At 35.7% G+C, this 22,196-nt stretch overlaps 1 protein-coding gene across 6 annotated transcripts in view; it reads right to left on the bottom strand.

The window, feature by feature from the left end:
• Positions 1-1,709: 1,709 nt before the first annotated feature.
• Positions 1,710-22,196, bottom strand: part of LOC126914631 (nuclear hormone receptor FTZ-F1 beta) — a 32,107-nt gene continuing 11,620 nt past the window's right edge. Inside the window, exons 2-10 of one of the 6 annotated variants that reach the window (XR_007709750.1) lie at positions 17,182-17,772; positions 14,988-15,421; positions 14,105-14,446; positions 12,785-13,466; positions 9,178-10,061; positions 7,477-7,770; positions 6,730-6,827; positions 6,070-6,210; positions 1,710-5,994 (exon numbers count right to left, since the gene is read on the bottom strand). Coding sequence is in view for 1 of the 6 variants with exons in the window: in XM_050718793.1 (XP_050574750.1) it covers positions 7,504-7,770; positions 9,178-10,061; positions 12,785-13,466; positions 14,105-14,446; positions 14,988-15,421; positions 17,182-17,524 (2,952 nt within the window). In the remaining 5 variants the exon portion in view is untranslated. Of the gene's footprint in view, positions 5,995-6,069; positions 6,211-6,729; positions 6,828-7,476; positions 7,771-9,177; positions 10,062-12,784; positions 13,467-14,104; positions 14,447-14,987; positions 15,422-17,181; positions 17,787-17,841; positions 17,962-22,196 lie in introns of those variants that run through there. The other 5 variants (XR_007709752.1, XR_007709751.1, XR_007709749.1 and 2 more) reach the window with 5 other exon arrangements.

The following is a 22,196-nucleotide window of genomic DNA, read 5'->3' as shown; positions in this document are numbered from 1 at the left end:
GGAAGAGAACGTTGTATAAAGGGCCCTTGTGTTCTTATCTTATAACGCATGCACGTTCTTCGAGTAAATATGTAGTGTAATAATTATCAACGAGTAGCGTCAGTGTGTATGCCGGATTAGACAAGAACAGAAAGGGCCTCTACACAGCGTTATCTTTCTATTTCCATGTCGCATCCGCTTATACGGTAATATATGACCGTGTACTTAATCTTTATGTCTCTATGCGTATGTACGATCGTGCTCTAGGTTAACGAGTAGAGTCGCTGGTTCTACCAGTTATCACTCATTACTTTATATACCTTGAATTGTAATTGAAATATACGAATTATAATTTGCATTACAAGTATTACTTTCAATAACCTTATGCTCATATAACTGACGTGTTTATGGAATTATACTCTTTTCTTATCAATTATTATCTTCCACCCTTGGCTTTACCATTCATATTTTGTTATAATGCTTTATCCTTATCCTTATTTATTACATATACTTGCATATATTTTTTATAAAGATTATATTATATACCATATCTATATACCATACTAAAAACATATAATTTAGAGTAGAAAGTTTCTTAGACTTCAAATACATAACTATGTGTATGTATTATTGTTTAAAATATTTTTATTACTTTCTTATTCCTATGAGGATAGTTATTACATAGTAGAGATGTTAATATGAACATTTGAGAAGAGAAACTTTTTACATATTTACGGCTCTAATTTTTTTACTTCAAATTTAATGAAAATGTCATTAATATTTATATGCAATGTAAAATTGATATACGAATCTGATTTTTCTCAGGATTCCAGATATTTTTCGCATATATTTAATATTTACTGTTATTTATTATCCAATAAATTTATTATCCATCTTTCATATTTGTTCAATTTATACAATGCAAAGTATAAAGATATATTGTTGGAGCGTTAGCGGTCGCGATAGATCGCGTCAACGAGAGTCGTAAATTCCCGTTACGATTAGATAATCATTAGACGCCACGAAACGATCGATCCCCTACTTCGTTTAGGATGATAGAGGTGGTTGAACTGATTATAACACTGAAGTAACAGGTTACTTCATATACACTTTATTCCGACAACTTTGTAGACATAGACGGTTACGCTCGGTACGTATAGATATAAGTTAAACAGATGACTGATAAACCAGTCAAGACATTGACTGGTCAACGCACGAAAAAAGTTCTCATTTGCGATGACGTGGCAGAGGCCCGCCACCGGTCGCTTGCCGGTGAAAATGACCGTTGATCATAAGAAAAAACCCGACTTTCCCAGTTTTTTACCTGATGTAACGATAACCATAAGGAACGTCTCGACTTGAATATATTTTATAAGAATGAAGATTATCGCGGTCCGACTAAAATTATATTTGCACAGCTAGTGGTCGCCTCTACCGACCGATGGATTCTGATTTACAAGTCAAGAGTCAATATATATATATATATATATATATGTCAATATATATGTATATATTATATAATATATATAATAAATCGTAAATATAAATCGTAAATATAAATAGGTATGAAGAATTTTGAGGAAAATTATTTGAAAGAATAACATATATAAGAAACAATTTCCGGGGCATTAAAATTGATTTTCTTTAATGTTAATTTTAAATAAGAATCGAATTACACCTTTGAATTGGAAAATATCGGAAATTAATTCAACAGTAAGAACAGAATACGATACTTTATAAAAATTTATTTATTTCGTATTGAACATGTTGTATGTATAAAATTATCCTCTAATTGCGTTTAAATAGCCATCTTTCTATATTGGGAATACGAAGTATTTTCGTGATTATAATAGTTTCGCAATCTGGTTTCGCAATCTCCGATTAACTGACTTGACAAGCAAATAGTTTTGTCGATAATCAAAGTCGTTTACAGCCTGTGTTAGAGAAACGATGACGTGTTCTTATGAAAACTTATGAAAAGAAAAAGGATTATTAGAAACAAAACACTAGGGAAATACTATAGTATAGGAAGAAAAATAAATGCAAGTCAGTTGATCGTGCATGATATAAAGTTCATTAATATGTTTGCGTCTGATATAAAAATTTTCACCGCTGCGTTTGACAATCCTATTAAAGATTACATATTAAACTATGCGCGAATAATATTTGTTATTTCTAGCATACGATTTCTTTAGTTTCAACACGCACATGTACATATATGTGTATTAATCGTTACAATGTACTGTATTTAAGCTCTTTGATCGATGTATATCAATGAATTCGACTATTTCCAGTGTATATGTATATCGTCACGATTGGGGAAGAAATTTTGACCAATTTTGTTATCATTGTTGTTATATAATTAATACTATAATATATGTTTGCAAACGGAAGACGATTATTAATATTATTGTTATTATTGAAGTTTTAATCGAGGATCAATTAAATAAAACTGTGCTTAAACTAAAGTTTTCGTCATAGTTGAGTGGACATGAAACAAAGTTGATCAAGCTATAAACGTCTGCACATATTCCTTTGTTTTTTTCTTCTTTTTCTTTTTTTTTCTTTCTTATCAAATTTAGATCACAATCGATTATCTTTTTAACGAGTTAAATATAAATCTAACGTCATTATAATTTTATTCCGTGCACTTTCGCTTAAATTAAATTAATGTTACGCATTCACAGATATTTTCTTTCTCGTGCACGTACTTTTCTTTGTTTTCCCTTTTTCCTACGTTTAAATTTATTCGTTTATCAGACTCATCAATCTCTTTGTCCCTCTCTATCTTTTATACATACGTTACAGAAAACTAATATTCTGTACTTTTATATTTACAGCAGCGTCATATAATTTATATTTCCTTGTAATTGGTAGAAAACTTCCGATCTAAAATAAATTTCAATTCTTTCATATAAATAGTTGATTAAAATTTAGCACTACCATATACAGAATAATCGACATAAACTAATTTAGAGTGAAACACTTTATCGGTTAAATTTTATCATTATAATTGTTTTAGCTACCAATCGATTTTCTCTTTATTCAATGTATGATTAAAAGATAGTTTAATTATATGGTAGATGTAAAATGTAATGTACGCCAAGATACACGATATAGTTATATTTTTTCGATTTCGCTCGGTATCGATCGATAAAACGAAATAGAGGAAATTTTCAATATCGAATCAAAGACGGATGTTAGAGAAGCATTTGAATGGTTTACAGTTTCTTTGAAACAGAGAAATAAGCTTATCGAAAGTTCGATAATCATTAAAGATAATCGTTAAAGAATGCTTCATTGACTAATAATTTTAATCAGACTGTCGGTCGTTGGTTTTATATAATTATATTATCTCTACGCGATGTTCTTAATATAATTCTTCTCGTGTCTACCTCGCAGTAATTACGAAACGATTAAAATACTAAATTTTATCGAAGGCACAAATATTTCAGTAATCTTTTTCATAGTATTTCACTAACTAATGTACTAATAATACTTTTTTTTTAACGGGCGAATTTCTATTTATACACATAGTTGGTTATTAAAAATTGTAACCCGAATGCCGTACACATTCTTTACTGCGTAATTTAAAAAATACTCTGTATTTTTCGCCGCAATATAGCTTTTCCTTTCTTTCGAATAATTACAATGGCAATAAATAATTATAGCAAAACAATGTTTGCAGGAATTATTTTCTCACTAGGTTACTACTAGATTCAGATAAGTTGTATCGTCATTGATATATTTATGGCTAAAAGCTTTTTCTTTAATCTTCTTCGTTATTCAAATACTAAGTGAGAACTATTTAAAAAGATTCCTTGGAAATAGAGAAGTTGGCCTCTACAGGGAAGAAAATCTTATTGCGAAAAATTATACGGTATTGGAACCTGAAGAGGACGTAACGCGTTAGATGACTAACAAGCGAATATTTTTTCAACGAGAAGCACAATAAGAATTTGATATTCGACGAGGAAACTAAACTTTTTTTACTAACAAAATGTTTCACGATGCGCGCAATATGTATGTTTACACAGAGTGTTTCATTAAAATTGATAAATACGAGGTTTATTTCATTAAATATCTGAATATTATATTAAAAGCAAACTTGTATCAGCTGTATCGTGATAGTACGATTGAAATCAAAATGATCGAAAATGTCTTTATCGTGTCTTTTATCATATTTATTGAACACTCTGTATATAGAACAGGTCAACCTACACTCTCTGCACAAGGAAATCTGTTATAAAGATGGGAAGACGATTCTTACAAGTTACATTACAGATTAAATATTGCATGTTGTAATATTCTTATCGATGAATCATAAAGAAAAGAAACATAATTGTTGTGTTAATAAAATAATGCGTTGATGATATGACAGTCTCGTTATAGTACCAACGATAGACATGAGTATTCTTCGTTTTAAATAGGAAGCTCCAGCTCGTCCATTTTACGACTAATTTTTTATAAAAAAATTTCTACATTTACTCAAAATAAGAAATTGCACCAGTTTACAACAGAATTTGCGCAATTTTTCATTATACTTTTATAACTTCTATAATAATTTAATAATTTTCATTTCATATTTTTTCTTCAACAATGATATTAAACGAATAACAAATTAACTTTTCCTAATTAACATTCGATAATGTAACTTTCGACGAATATAATTGAACTTTCCAAATATCGCGAATATAATTTTCATAATATTCACTTTTTATAAAAATCCTTAATCACTGGTACTAACATTCTAGTTTCATTACGACAAAGGATATATATTTTTTACATAAACATAATAAACCAAACGTAAACTGTCTTAGTTTATAAACAATAAAATAATCGTAAAATTTTAATAACAAACAAACGTCATTTTTATAAAAATCCGACAAAAATTTCACTGAATGTAACATAGAATTTGGAAACGCGTGCGTCTCAAAATAAAATTCATTTACAAGAAAAAGAATATCAGAAATCGTTTCGCGCGGTTTAAAAAGATATGTACGTATCGAGCTATCGTACGAAATCGTACGTACGTCTTTCATCCGGTGTGTTATTAAAACGTACAGAGAATAAAAAAAAAAATGTATTTGTGTAATAGATAAAAATTATAATGTTCTGTTGATAAGCTAAATGTTATTACCTATTAATTATTACACGATTAACTGCTCTATAAGTAAACAATTGGTCGACTCATGTTTTAAGTACACTTCCATTACCGGGACATAAGACATCATTCTATGTCTTATTTTTAAGTAAGCGCAGAACAATACAAAATACTGGTTGTCTTACTATAATAATAATAGTAATAATAATTATCAAGGTTAAAACTCTGTATTCGTCGTTTACTTGAACCTACCTAATAAAATTTAGCATTTTTATGCTATTTGATACCAACTCTCACTCTCACTCTCACTCTCACTCTCACTCTCTCTCTCTCTCTCTCTCTCTCTCTCTCTCTCTCTCTCTCTCTCTCTCTCTCTCTCTCTCGTGCTCTCTTTCACTCTTCCTTTCCCTCTCTCTCTCTCTCTCTCTCTCTCTCTCTCTCTCTCTCTCTCTATCTCTCTATCTCTCTATCTCTCTATCTCTATCTTTCTATCTCTGTACATCGATATTATTGTAAAAGTAAATGCTCTGCATCTCTGCTTCAATTATACTTTCAGTCTCTTTTGCATAGAAATATGCATGCTGAATATTTCGAGCATACCATAGGCCGCTTCGAAATTCGTTATGTTTCAAGGTGGAGTTGTATTATGCAACATCCCCGTGAAAGTAATTTCAATTTAAAAAAAAAAAAAGAACAAAAACAAAAAAATATAGAGAAACGAAACATCATTTCTCATTCGCTTTATGCATTAAACGGTGAACCTCTAATTAGTCTTACAAGAATGTAGTCCCTTCACCCAGAACTAATGTATCGTGGACTGCGATGCTTATGGTTTTGTTTACATCTCCGCTACTCCTTCATTATTTAATACATCCGATTCCCTGAACTTATGGACCTCATAAGCGTGGAATCTGAAAAAATCATTCGAGCTATATAATATATAGTAAAAGATCTATTTTCCTAAATAGGTTTGTATTTGCTATTACTTTAACCCTTTGCACTCCTATGTCGAGTGTGACACGACATCAGTTTTGTATCTGACAAACACCTTTGTCGAGTCTCACTCGATATTCTTTCAGTCCCATACTTTTTTCGTGAAACGTGCGAAAGAAAACCAGGTTTGCATCCTGGAAATTGTTTCGAGATATATCAAATTTTGTAAATATTACAAAATACAACAATAGTGGGAATAAAACTGGTATTTAAGTGAATTTGTTTCTTCCTTTATTTATTTCAATTGTCTTATTTCTTATATATCTTAGTTAAAGTAAATTTCAAATAAAACAATTAAAAACGTTGGGAGCTGCTGGTAACGAAATTGAAATAAAATTCGCGGTGCAAAGGATTAATAGTTTATACAATTTCTTAGCTATTTGTGATAGTATAATGTAACAAGAAAAAAAGAAAGGAAAAAAAAAAAAAAGAAAAGAAAAGTTAATCAGATAATAATCAGCAGTTTTGCACGATCGCGCAATGTATGATCATGTGTATGAACACAGAAACGTGGTAACGTGGACAAATAGCCTAAGAAATATCGGGTGAACCATAAACGATATTACGAGAAAGCCCAAGTGCCGTTAGGCCAAAAGGGCCGGGGAATTGTTACCGGGGCGGAGGGCGGGGGGCGGGGGGCGGGTGGTCGTTACCTGGAGAGTCGAGTGGTGAAGAGTCGAGTTGGAGAGTCGTGAGTCGAGAGTCGAGTTGTGAAGAGTCGAGGAGTTGCCGAGTTGTTACGAGTTGTAAGCTATTAATTGTGAGTTGTGAATTACCCATTTAATCGTCTTAGTTATAGCATATTAGTGTATTTAGTTCAAGTTAAATAACCATCGTTTTCTGTTTAATCCATTGTAAATAGATCTATATATCGATAAACTTATCATATAGGATAGAAATCCTAATAACGAAATCCTAATAATTTCTAATATTTTTGAAAAAAAAAAAAAAAAAAAAAAAAAAAAGAAAAATAGAAATAATGTTACTGGTACAAGTAATAAAATGGTTCGTAGGTGTGGAACAATGTGGCAATAAATATCAAATTTAACATTATAATGAAATAATATTCAAATAGGCAGAAAATAACGGAACTTTATCTAGAGGTTGATAACAATTGAATCGAAACATCAAAGTTTATAAGAGTTAAAAAAGTGCTAAAAAAGTGTTACACTTTGGTAAATATTTATTTGTATTAAAAACTAATTCAGGTGCACGATCAAAATTGATCGGATAGAGTGGACGACGGTATTACTACCACTATTATAAATTTTCCACTACGATAGGTGAGTTAAAGCTTGGCCATATCCGTACTAGAGTGAAAATTCTGTATATTAATTAAAGGATATACCATTTATACCATATATTATATATCGGTTTTATAAATTTAATAATTAACTTACGGCATTGTTCAATGTGGTAATAATAATTCAGTGATCTCCTCTCAACAATTCCATCAACAGATTAAACGAGCTGCCTTCTCCTTCAGCACGTTTAGCGCTTAATAATTCCTTTCCTGCCTGGCATGTTCTTTGTAAATCTGGAATTCTCAATAATAATTCGCCAAACTTAGCAGGCATTTCTGGGTACCTTGCGATAGTATATTGTTGCAACGCTTGTAAAGCCTTTTCCTGAGATGCTCTAACTTTTTCAGGTTCTTTCAGTTCGCTCGTATCAGAGGTCAACAGTACTATTACCTATAAATGATAAAAATGAAACGTGTTAGTTTTATAATCAGTGTGTATTAGTTATTCGGTTATAGCATAACTTTCAATTAACACTCCGAGGGCGGGCGGCCAAGGGGCTCGCGTGGGTCATTGCCTCTGTCTCTCCGGATCCCAATGTACGCTCGTATGAGAATTTAGCTTTTCATCATAGAATGGTTATTTTCTTACGTCTACAAGTCACGATACGAGTGACAATAATCAATGATGGAATAAAAAAGAAGGCTACCGCAGGCAAATAAGGTTTATTACGATGCTGCACGATGCATACAAAACGTTTTAATTTTTGTGTGTACGCTAGATATATATTACATTTATTACAGTTATTACATTTTACTCTAGAGTTATTGTTATTTTCGAAACAGGTGTAACATCTTTTTCCTTTTCGAGTCGTTTGTTTACCTTTGCTGAATTGTGTAGAATGACGAGCCGAATGGATCCAGACATCGCGTCGCCATCGGAGTGTTAAATTTGTTTGAATGAGAAATTAAAAGTTGTAAAAATGATGTTACAATGCCTAAAATAGAATGTTAGTTGTTTTCTTTTTTCTTTCTTTTCTTTTTGACACGATAAAATGAAAAATATGAAATAAATTAGTTTTTATCTTCTAAAATAACAGTGATTCAAGTTGACGAGCCCAACTATAGAAACATAGCAGTATCTGTCAAAAGAATCAATCCACATAGCATATCGATATACACTTTTCACAGCTAACTAAACAGCTTGAAGAAAGCTTTCAAGCGTTTAAAGAATAATATCGTATAATACAGTTACTCCCTTTTTCTTTTTGTTTCGCACGTTTTCTGTAAAAGCAGTAAAATTGACTTTCGAGCAGAATATCGCGTTTTACTGTAATTTTTCAGTAAATCGTTTGAAATATCAGGTAAAATATTCAAAACCATTCGAAGGTCGGAGAAACTCGTCGGAGAAAACGTATAACGTTTTCTTCATATTGTGGCTTCATATAGCTGTTTACATGGTTATATTTCTTCGTAGTTGGGCAATATACCTATCGTTACGTCAAGTACAAGAATATATTTTTCCTTAATATAATACTGATTTATTCAGTCAGACTATTATAAAATCTATTTATTACCAGGTTTCTATGCGAATGATAAGGTATTTAGATGAAAATGATTAAAAGAAAAGAGCGAAAGAAAAATAGGAACAATTTTATTAACAATTTTCAAATTTAATTGCTAATTTTTATCGTTTATTGGTAAATTTTCAGAAAGAAAGCCTGATTCAAAAGATTCTTATTGCTACTACTTTGAATTTACTTTTTCATAACTAATCATGCTCTCTGCCTATTACTGTCACTGTTAAAACATTTGTTAATAAAAAGCTCAGAGAATAAGTAAACGAAGGAAAAGTAATTACCTTCATCGCCACGTATTCGTACTGATCTACTCGGAGCCTTCTCAAATTGTTAGTAAATGCAAGCATCCTCTCGATGCAGGTCGCTAAGCCAAGCTGCCTAGCTTGTTCCAGTGTAATCGACTTACCGAGAGACACTCTAATTTCACCGGGAGTGCTCATACTGCGAAAGCAGCATGAGAAAAGCAGTAGCTCGCACCAAGAATTAATCAACAGACAGATCTGATCATCGATCGAAATGTTTTTAAATAACGGCAAACTCTTGCACCACTTCACTATTTTGTAGAGTCGATGATCAGCGATATTGCAGAGGTTCGACAAAAAATCAGGATGTTGAGTCGGATTACAATTCGTATTGTTGATTTGAGAACTGCTACCAACGGATGCAGCGTGTTGTTCGTTAACAACGTTAGAAACATTGGAGCATGATCTGTTATCTCTTCTATTACTAGGATTGCCATTTCCTGTAGTTCTATTGGAGGAACACTCAATACCTGAACCTGTGTCGTTCTCTATTCCAGATCCTCCGTTGCTTCTAACACTCAATAACATTGAATCGTTGTTTCTAGTAAGATTCGTTCCTGCGTTTTGAATCCCGGTCATACGATCGTTATCATTGTAATGCCACAAGTGCTCTACGTCCATGATATCCTGTAAAAGTTGCGGTACCACTTGCATCTTATGGGAGTGATTCGAATGGTGCCTTGCCGGATAGTGATGTTCGTTACCAGCTGGAGCTGGACTACAATTTCCTCCGGTAGCTAATTTGTCGCTGGACATGTTACTTGCAGGACTACCGACAAAATTTGGCGGAAAAGTATATGTACACTGATAGGTACTTCTGCCACCCCTGGTGCGATCCTCTCTAATCGCCTCGAGCTTCATACCTATCAATAATCAGAATTACACAATTCTCACAATTTTGTAAAATAACTAGTACCAATTTGTATGTTTGATAATTTACGTTTCTTCAAAAGTCTAGTTCTAATATTAATAATTCTTATATGTTGTTTAAGACGTTGAAATTTATAAATTATAAAAGCGTATAAGTATAAGCAAACTGCCAAATACAGAAGTATCTCGTCTCTCGACACCGCAATAGGTGATCCAATTCGTAAGCGCTATGAAGCGCGAATCTTTGTTTACCAAGGACCGCAGGCTATAATATCACTGTACAAGTAATACGACCCAAAGCAATAAGATTTATATTAAGGATTTCAAATGGTAAAATTTGCATATACACTTGGACGAAAGAGAGAGAGAGAGAGAGAGAGAGAGAGAGAGAGAGGTCGCAAGCGCATTTTCAGAGAAATTCTAGCAATAGTAACTATTATCCATCCTTCTTTTCGATTAAAACATACTATGAAAACGTTTTACGAAACGACTTGCGTTATTCAGATAAAAACAAATGATGGCGGTTCCATGCGAAGCTCGTCGATATCCGTTTCTTTGTGAATTTCAAAATGGAAAATATCTCGGAATAACTAAAGATTCCATCTCAGGCCCTGAGAACACACCCATCTGAAACGAATCGTCTCTTCAAGACTTTCAATTATATGGATCCACAGAATCTTGCCCAACGACCGGAGGAAGGCAATTGTTGTAGCGATTTTTAAACCAAATATAAACAATAAGCATTAACCAGAAAGCGACAGCGCTGACCAACACTATGTGCGAGCTTTTAGATTATCATTGAGGGAAGCGCGCGTGACGCATAGGCATTGAAAGAGCGCACGATACGATATGGAAGTCGACCTGCAGGTGTCGTAAATACTCTTGTCGATCGAAAAATCAATGAACACAGCCTTTATAACAAATTTCCTGACAAATCGATCTATCCAAGTCGCAGCTAAAGGAATACTTTTAGTCATCGCGCTGTTCCTGATTGCTATCAACGACAACATCTCTTACCAACGTTCTGACACTCACTTGCGATAGAATAGAATTGGTCGAAGAAAGAATCAGATCTGAAATTCTGTATCGAATAATATCCTATAATAATTTATCCTATTCGCTTGGAAACGCCTCCAAGGCTACACCTAAGAAGCACAGAGGTAAATTATATAAATAACATAAAACTATGGATATATATGTCGGAGATGAAGGAACACCGAAACCTTCCCTTTGGCATTTTAGGAAAATCCCGTAACATTGTAATCTAGATTCTACCATAGTTGTAATTAAACAATTGTAGTCATCCAGTCCGGTTGTAATTGTTCGAAACTTGTGATAGCGAGCTTGGGCTCGAGGCGATAACCAGTCGCCGAACGTAGCCGCGGTCAAGGGATGAACGATTTGTCTAACAAAGGCACAGAGTAATTCTATAGCTCTCCTTAAAAGAAATAGTCGTAGCGGCACGCGACAGTAAACATTCCAACGGTTTCTGTCCCGTGGCTCGCCACACGCAGACTCTATCCTTCGGATAAGATGATTGCCAGATGTCAACGCATCTCCACGGTATATGTTTAGCTGGCCGGAGGACCCGTTATAAATCTTAAGTTTCAGTTATCTAAAGTCCTTCGAACAGATAAATAGTCTTTGTCCCAACTACGGGAAGATAGGAGAAATCTATTTTTTCCACGAACGACGCTTCCCGCTAGCAACTTTCCCTCAAGGGCTGCTAGCATCTTTTTCTAACCACCGATACGGAGATTGACCAATTAGCAGCAACGCCAATTTCCCTCACCTTCCGAACGAAGGCTTTTCTCGACGAATCCGAGGATCTCGTGTCCTTAGATACACCCCATATAGTTTTTCCTCGGTGGCATCATCATGGGGACGGAGAGTCATTCTCTCGTGTTATCTCATCGACGAAAAGAGTAACGTCTTTACGATCAGTGAATATTTCACGTTTTGTTAACAAAGAGTCAGACCCGAACTTTGTGAGAACGTACGTCTATCATCCCGTTGATCGCGGATTCGTTATCGAACCTAGGATCATTGTCATTAGCTCCTCGAGTATCTAATTATCGCGATTACTTGTCAAATTCTGTCATAATCATATTTGCACTAGTAAATATCTACTCTATTGCATAACGATAACGTCTAATCCAAATGGGGATTCGTTTCACGCCCCTAACCCTAACTCTAATCTTAACGCCAACCCGACATATATACATATATATATATATATATATATATGGATAAAATTATGGATTGCCTGTACGAAACGCCTAAAATAATAATCTCGCGTGAAAAGACTAAACGTCATCAAATTACCATTACTATATAACAAAACCAGAGACAGCTATGATCCATTACAGGATTATACAAGGAACGTGATAAATTATCTTAAAGATGATCGCCAACGATGTTGCAAACGATGCGACGTAAAACGTAGAAGAAAAAGAATATGCCTATTTAAAATGCCTGGAAATCTCGGATTGCACTTTTCCAACTAATGTTGCAAGATCTTTGTTTCAAATAATCCTATTGATCCTAAGCTTGATCCGAAACCAACGCTGATCCGAATCGGTTGTTGCTTTATTGGAATGATTCTACGAATAAAAGATGCGTGACTCGATTATCTTAAATAATCTGAAATCTATATCGGTTATCCAGCTAAAACCAGTCCACGAATAAACATGACAACAACTTTCACTCGTCTTACCCGTACTGAGGCACTTGTCGAATCTGCAGGCGGGGCATTTTTTCCTGGTAACAACGGTGACTGGACAGCCCGCGCCTCTAAGGCACACATAATTCTTTCGATTCTGGACGGTGCGTTTGAAAAATCCCTTGCACGACTCGCACGAGAATATTCCATAATGAAAACCACTGATCTTGTCGCCGCAAATTGGACACGGGGTATTTATTAGTTGCTGCCTCGTGGATATACCAGACGGTGCCGAGGGTATTCTACAGTCCTCCTGATCGTCTGTAGCAGCGTGTCCTTCTGGAGATAGCTCAGAACCCGGTGCAGAGGAAGTATAGTGATGAGTAATGGCGGGAGAAGCGGTTGCTGGCAGATGAAGCGGGCTTCCTTGAGCAACTTGATGCTGATGATGCTGCGGATGTCTCGGTTGCTGGACGGGTGAGTGTGTGGGTGGGCTGAGAGAGCCGTAGCTGTAGCAGCTGCTCGAGGCGTCCGAATTGTTTCTCGAGAGGGAGTGTGACAACGAGAGCGACAACGAGGAAGTGGAATTGTTGAAACTGTGTCGCGACAAGGATAGCGACGAAGATGGAACTGGACTTGCCGCGCCCAGGGGAGAGTGGCGAGTTGCGTGAGGACTTTGCGTCGGGGAGCTGAATACGCTGTATGCGGAATGAATGGCCGAGTCCGGTGACGGCACCTGAAAAGTTTTCAAGGTGTCAGGAGGCGTGGTAATGGTATTTTTATCGTTTGTATTTAATCCCGTGTATAGGATATTGGTTGCTTAACGCGTATTAACGGTATTATAATATTATTTTCTAATACGAGTAAGTACAGCTTGTGCTACGCTTTATAATCTACATTATTACATACTATTTTATAATTTATAAGTTTTTCCTAAAATATAGTTTCAATATGAACAGTTTTTGCAGAAGACAGCAGTATCCTTTATAAATTTATCAATTTCAAATACCTACGTTTAAATATTAATTAGGAAATAACGGGTTGACTTTCCGTTTGAATATAACGGCAACGTAAATATCAATTTAAAGAAGAAACAGATTGAACAGCTTTTCCTTTTGCACAATAATTGACCAACTAACGATGCAAGTGAATCGGCAAGTTACGCGTTGCGTGTTGCATAAATTTGCATTTTCCTAATTAATCGCTGTTTCACTATTTTACGAGAAATAGGACAGTAGAAAGTAGAATAGCTGACTATGTCCGTTCTATTATCAATTATTATTATTATCTTATACGTTTCGACGAACGTAATTTACACGCTCATACTGGACGTGTAATAGGATAAAATTAAAGAAACACGCTGGTTTGTATTACCTGCGATCTCGTGTGGCTATGCTTTGTTAAATGGTGTCTAGGATTCAACACCGGACTGTGATTCGGAGTCGAACTATTGTAACCACCAAGTAATTTTCCTACGAGAAGAGGCAAATCGTTTTGTTGTGTCTGTTCAAGATTCTCAATGTTGCGCTGTTGTTGCTGTTGTTGTATTTGCTGGCCGTGATTCAGAGGTAATCCGGTGTCGTGAAAAGAGCCAAATGTGAAACCTGGGTTGGACTGAAAATCTGGCTCTGGTTTTATGGGAAATTTTTGTTCCATTGGCCCGGGACTCGCGCCACATACTTGAACACCCTCCATTGACGTGTCCTCGTGTGTATCCTGTGATGAAATAAATAGTTTCGTTTATAAAAATGCGCATACCAAAGACGCGTTTCATTTAGGAAAATGACGAAAAACTCGGTTAGCTCGAAGCCTAGTACTTTTTCGCTTCTCAAAGTACTCTATCCTTAGATATATCCTTAAATATATAATAAATAAATACGAATCTGTCCGAAAGTATCGCTGATATTTTTTTCGAAACGGATGCTCTTAGAGAGTTGAAATTTAGCTGGAACCTGCCATGTTGGAACCTGCTTGGCACGTACTCGGGCCTATCATTGGCCTATCGTTAACCTACGTATTTAACTGGATTTCATCGTTAATTGTCCTTATTATCATTCCGAACTAAATATTATAACGAGTAGTACCATACTTGTTGTTGTTGTTGTTGTTGTTGTTGATAATTTCAAGTATCCTAAGAAACGCTTAAAAAAAGAGCTGCAGTCTACCGATTATTACGCTGTTCTTATACGCTGGTTTTCAAGTGGTTTAGCTCCACCGAGTGATTAGAAAATAATAGCAAGTTACTTAGGGCACGTACTTGATTTGTAATCGTATTGGAAGACATTTCTTGATCGGATAGCTCTCCCTCCCATGACATGGGCCTCTCCGGTTGTTGCTGAGACGCGTCGCTTCCATCGTAACAACCGTTTCCATCCTCGACCTCTCCATCGCCGATTTTCTCCCCGCTTTGACTCTGACTACCAGACACGTCTCGCTTCTTCTTCGTACGCAAATTCACCCCTCGGAAGTCGATTTTGCTTATCTCAACGTCGCTATCCTCCGCGTCATCATCCGCCGTGCTCTGGTCAAGGATGTTCACTCCGATGCCAATACTCTGTGTGCCGGTGCTACTGCCTATCCCCGTGGTAGACACAACATTCGCGCTTCCACATCCCAATATCGAGCCACAGCTTGACACTACCGATACTGTCACGCCATTCTGGCCGCCAAGATACTTGCATATACCCTTGCCTGAAAATCCCATCAGACAGTTTCGTCAGATTTAACAGTTTCATCGCGGCTAATAAACGACGAAGCGAACATTTCCTGCTAAAAATACCGCAATCATTGGCTGTAGCGTAAGCTATAAGATAGAAAAGAATTTCATTAGGCAAAATTATACCATTTCCGATCCAGTGTACGATCCTCGGCCAAACATCGGCCAAACTCTGTATCCTCAATTCAAGAACCGAGAGACCAAAAATTATTTCTCTCTTATACACCGATCGATGGATCTTTCTATAAAACCGTTCTCTATAAAACAGGTCACCGAAGCTACTGCGAAATATTTTTTCGATGAAATTAAGATCGAAATATCCGGTTATACCTAATATCTAACTATACCAACAAACAGCCTATCGCAAGATTCTTGTTTTACCAAGCATTTTCTGCTACAGCAGATACTATATATACAGTAGATATTCCAATAAATGTAGAAATTTTATATTTTTTCTTTCGATGATTCGTTCATACCCATCTTAGATAATATACGAACGTACGACTTGGATCAGTTATCTCAGCAAGTAGTAGAGATAACTCTGTGACAATTTCGTACTCGTTATATATATATATTGTCCGTGGCGATATTCTGCCAGCCTCGTACAGTCTCTACTTCACTAATTTGCCATTAGTTTTTATTCAATAATTTGTTAATAATAAGTTTAATAATTTGAAATACTTTTCAAGACATTTGACGATCAAGCTCGATCGAAATTCAAGCTCGAACGATCAGACGCGAATATAGATCCTATTATTATTCCGATTAAAATGGATTAATTTTCTTCACAAATTAGAAGGATTAGTTTAGCAGATGACGTGTAAGAAAACTTGTTATTCTTAATTAATTATTCGTAACAGGAAATTGAAATAATTAAACGTACTACGTAGTGGTAGACATTCTGTTGGGTTAAACACCGATATTCTTAATATCTTTAGATACATACACGTACGATGTTTTCTATATTTGCTTCTACGGACTTTGCAAAATACGCTGATAATAAACGAATAAAAGAAATTTCGAAATGCACGTAGATACGTAGATTGGCTCACGAAAGTATTCCACGACTTCTATACACCTATTACGAACATATCGACCGTATTATACGAAATATTTGGAAATTTCCTATTTATAATATTTGTAGCTATTAATTCGTAACGAGATTCCATTATCACGATTATATCGGTCAAGTTTCGAAGAAATTTGAAAACGTAGTGTATACACGAGTTGTAACATATTTACTATATACGCATATGGTATACAGTATACAGTATACAGTATACAGTATACAGTATACAGTATACAGTATATAGTATACAATATACAGTATATAGTATATAGGAAAACAGATATTTAGTAAAAGTAACATATTTAACGGCAATTATATAACGACAAGTGCCGCTATGTGCTTACTACAAGTATCGATATTACGGCTATCGATATATAATAGTAGAGTAATACTATGATAATCTTTAGCTAAATGTATGTTTGCAGTAAATATGTAACGTACCTTTTTTATACACTGGCAGATAGGAAATATTTCTATGATAAAACTGTTCAAACATAATACTATCACGAGCTACTGCATATACAGTGTTTTCAAGCTGTTTTGCAATCTCGTTACGCGATAGCACGTTATACCGTGTGATCCGTTCTACCGTACTCTCTTTGATCGCACAACAAGCGTGACAATTCAAGTATCGATATAAAACTATATTCTGTAATAAAGGATTACCATCGTGCATGTCCTGATTAGGGGGTACATTGATCGTCGTGACAGAAACGTTCTTTCCCGTTTCGGAAGAGCGGGCCGCGGTGATCGTGCAGGACGGTCCACCGCCAGGGGTGGAGGAACAGCAGCTGGTCGATGAGGTGGCCGATGTGGTGGTCGCCAAGGAGGACGTAGAGGTGGTGCAAGAGGCAGAGACGGAGGCGGAGTTGTCTGGAACGGTTGAACAAGTGGACGAGGAGGCAGCGGTGCAGGAGTTCGTCTTCCAGGTCTGTGAGGTTGGCCACCAACCAGGACCCGGCCCTGGGCCCGGTCCATGGCCCTCGCTGGGCCCGTTTTGCTCCGACATCCTCAGCTAGTTAATTCGTCACACGCTCGTGACGTGACTCGCAGTCTTCGGACAGTCGTGAAATCCTGCGGCATTTTGGGAACAACTTTTCTGCCTTCTCCAGCAACCAGCCTCTGCTGCTACTTCCAGATAATTTCTATTTTCTCTCACTCGGCGTCTATTAATCACGTTAGCGTGCGTTCGCACATCGAAGAACGACCGGTGGTGCCTGCGTGCCTGCGTGACTGCGTGCCTGCGTGCCTGCGTGCCTGCCAACAGAAAACTTCAACGATTATCAAATTACGATATATAAAGTGAGAATATCGATTGTGCAGTACCTGTGTGTCTTTCTGTTCCTGTGTATACAAGGCATAACAGGCGCGCGTAAATACCCTATTATCGACTACCAGCTGATTCCCATAGAAACAAATTTTCTTCATTCCGTTAACATCCCGTTACTTGAGAAAATCGAGAATATTTGAGAAAATATTAAAAATTCGACAAACGTACAACTCGAAATTAATTGGTTAATTTCGGGAGGAGAAACAGCGAATAATCAGAAGCTTGCCGTTTTGCAATTGAAAATTCCAACGTTCACGGAAGAAAGTCTCCTTAAAGGAGTTGCTGATTTAGCAACAGGATATCATTTTCGAGAAACTATGCGGTTATTGATATCAAAAATATCGTAAACAATAAGATTTTTGAACTTTGATCGAAATTGATATCGATTTGAACGTTGGTCGGCGAAAGTAAGTAAGAAAAGCAGCAAAACATATTTATATCATGAAAAAATGAGTTATTCCTCCATATAGTACATTTAATAAAACTAATGCAAGATATACTATTATTTATATTATATTTATTTATAATATTAGATTTATAACGTAGACAAGTAAAATGTCGTGTACGCGCGAGTGCAAACATTCTGGAAATTCAACAAGAATTAAAAATAAATAGTCAGTAAGAGAATATCTCTGATATCGTATACGTTAAAGTAAAAGTAAAGTGGTAAAGTAAAGAGTAAATAGAGTAGGCATTTAAAAAGGCGCGATAGAAACATTAGATTTAACTTAACAGGAATTAAAAGTATAAAATTATTACGGCAATGTACAATATTGGAAGCAAGAGTCAAATTCTATTTAGAAAAGATACGAAGAAACAGATTATTACGTTATTACGAATGAGAATTAAAATCTAGAACGAGCATAAAGCTTTTTTAAGTGCGAAGAAAGAGAAACGAAAAAAGAGTAATTCTTATCAAGATGATATCAAGTTTCATAGCGAGACGTCGCGTCGTAAGAAAGTGCATTCGAGTGTACGAAGAACGTTTACAGAGCGCGTCTGAGAAGCGATCGCACACATCCAAGTTCCGCTAGTGTGCACCGTGCACCGACGGCCGTCCCGCAAGGCCGGTCCACTTCCGGTCCCGCAGAACCGCCGATCGACCTTCGCGCGGAAACATAAACGCGCTTCGTACTCGTATCTTTTGTTTGTAACTCGGCGATCATGCAACACGATATAATGCACCGAGCAAGGGAAAACAAAAATTATTATACGAAATTCCGTTCTTTGTCCGTTACAGAACTTGGATACCAATACCGTTAATTATGTATGCCCAGGCAACACGTTGCTATGTCTTTTAACAGACGCAAATTTATAACGCGCCGATTTCTCGTAAAAAAGTATCGCTTAAACGTTGCTTCCAATTATCGATTCGTCGTTAATTCGTTCCAAACCGCTACTAAACCAACTAAAAACTACTACGGTTATTTTGTAAATCGAGTATTGTAAATCACAGCGACCAAATATTTATCTAAGATGCGAAGAAATTTTCAATATCGTTCAAACACACACACACACACACGCACGCACGCACGCAAAACGTATAATATATCTTTATACGATTAAGATTATTTATTAATCAGATATGAAAGGAGAAAAAATGTTGTTTCGGTTTTGTCATTTTCTACAGAAAGTATTATCTTTAAATACAGTTTCAGAAAATATAGTTTTCAGACGAAGCGGATAAGACGATAGGACCGAATCGCACGATAAAAAGAAAATAATTTTCCTAACTACGCGTATATGATAAATCTCATATTACTGATAAATTTCGTATTACTTTATTTCTTTTGCAATTACCGTTCAGTCCTTGAACATATTCCAGAAATACTCATGATACAAGTCTTTTCTTTCCTTCGTAACGTATATATCATATACCGTAAGAACTATTCGCTAAATGAAGCGGGCAAGCGACAAGAAACATTGTAAAACATACTACGACCAACTATTTTTCTATTTAATTTTCTTTTTAGCTTTTTATTAATTTTATTAATTTTCTTGTTAATTAATTTTCGCTCACGCGTTAAATTTCGCATAAAGCTATGCGACTCGGGCGAATACATTTCTATCGTATATTTTATCCTATAAAAATTTCATTTTATTCGTATAAAATTTATTTCTATTTTCGTTACGTTACGTTACGTTCGTTAGAAAGTTATTTAAATAAATACAATTTTCGCCCAAAGTTAGATTATACGCTTCAAATCTCGAGTATACGGTCCTGTATATATATATGTTTTTCATACTACTAACTTGTCACTTGTAAAGTTTTTAAAAACATCTGTTCGACGGACGGACGACATTGCTTCGTATAGCGGTAACTATCAGTCGGTAGGATATCATGGAAGAGTGGAAATTTTGGTGTAACCGACCAGCGGGAAAACGGGAAGAATTAAACGGGAAGAAGTAGGAAAATGAAGCGTCACGCGGCTATATCGGCCTCTTCTCGGATGTTCGCAAAGGCCACGACGATGGTAGTTACAACTATGGCTGCGACGCCGACGGTAAGGTCAAGGCCCTCTGCAACCGCCCTACCCAACTCCCATGCAGCTTCGTGGTCACGTGACGCGACTCAAGGTCTTTTCTCCCTACTTTAACCGCGCTATCCACCACGATGCACCAGGATTGCACTTTTTTTTGTATATTCGGACGAACGCAGTCTCATAACGTTTTACCTTTATCGAGAACTTGAGGAGAAAACGTTCTCGTTTCTGTCATTTTCTCTATTTTCTATTTTCCAAGTTCTCTATTTCGCTTCTATCTGCAGTCTTCAAAATTTCTCCTTCGTCCCAACACTCTACATACGATGTTTATATACTATTTCTTTTCTTTTCTTCTCTTTTCTTTTATTAGCGAAGTGAATATAGCGATATAGAAGAATATAGCGAGGAGTTTGTATAATAAAACGCAACAAACTAACGAGATCGGGTATATATTTTATCAGATATATCATACATATTACGTATATTATCGGTATGGTATCAGGCATCGTATAGTTTCGATTCGTAAAGATCAATGGTCGATATAAGAATGCCAGTTGACTAATTTAGTCGAATGGTTGAAACACGTCGTTGTTGTAGACAAAGTCGATTCTATCGAAATCATTGAAACGCTCTTTTTTCTTTCTTACCTTAATCCGATTATCTGCGTACATGTTTTAATTTGGCGACGAACAATTACTATTCTCTGCGGAATGGACAATTTTTCATTCGGATGTGTCTTTTCGGGGGTATTTTGGGTGGCTAAAACCGTAAACGGGGATCGTTGTTCACGGAAGCGGACGGTTATGAAAATTCCGCCTTACGAACGTTTGGCCGACAAAGATGCCAACTGCAGAACCACGAACACCGTGATCATTACCTCGCGAGAGGTAAGCGGTAAGCAGCAGAACGAGCGACGATACAGTCAACGCCACCGTTTCGCATGCCAATTTTGCCGCTTAGCGTTCGCCGCTCAGAGAGCGGCATGATCGCGTCCTTAGCCAACCGCCTCGTTCCAATCGAATATTTTATACGGTAAAATCGGTATATCATTATTAACAGTACTACTATTTAATTTGCAGATTGATTCTCCGTATGCAATTATTCATAAATCCTTGATACAAGTTATCGTTATATTGGACAGAATCGCGTAATTTACCATTCTACTGGAAAAATTATCCTTGAAAAATGTTTCGTATAGTTACGCATTCCTAAAATATCATCCATATATGTATCATATGTGTACAGTGTACAGTGTACAGTGTACAGTGTACAGTGTACAGTGTACAGTGTACAGTGTATAGACACACAAACGATGCTAATTTTGCTATATGATAATTTATAAAAGGAAATAAAATTATTTTTATATATTTATTATTATTATTTCTATATATAACTATATACTTCGATATAGTATAGAATCCTTGAATTTCGAATTTAACGTTATTTATAATTGAACGATAGTAAGTAAACGATAGTAAAAGTATGTAGTTTTAAATCGACTTCTTTACGAACGAACTTTAATACGTTCAAGTGGAAGGAATAACGTTGCCGAATCGTGCTATAGCGTAATTACGACGTTGATATTTCATTTACAGTTGTAAATATATAAAGATTCGTTATCGATCGAAGAAATAGTTGACTTTTTTTTAAATAAAAAATTAAATTACTACTAGTCGATACTTACCGTGGCAAGTGTATCAATTATCAGTACTCCGTTCTCTTTATGCGAATTATAAACGTGTATTAAAAAGTACGTTAGTTTCTCGAACTCTGCCGATTCACTCGTCCATCTTATAAAGCTAATTTGAAAAATTCATTAATTGTACGTATATCCGAGAATCGATTTTCGATTACTAAGAAAAGGAAAA

The sequence above is a fragment of the Bombus affinis genome, chromosome 3 (assembly GCF_024516045.1).
Source record: "Bombus affinis isolate iyBomAffi1 chromosome 3, iyBomAffi1.2, whole genome shotgun sequence".
In the NCBI taxonomy this organism is placed as follows: Eukaryota; Metazoa; Arthropoda; class Insecta; order Hymenoptera; family Apidae; genus Bombus; species Bombus affinis.
The sequence above is the reverse complement of the archived record's forward strand: the minus strand, read 5'-3'. Positions and strand labels throughout refer to the sequence as shown.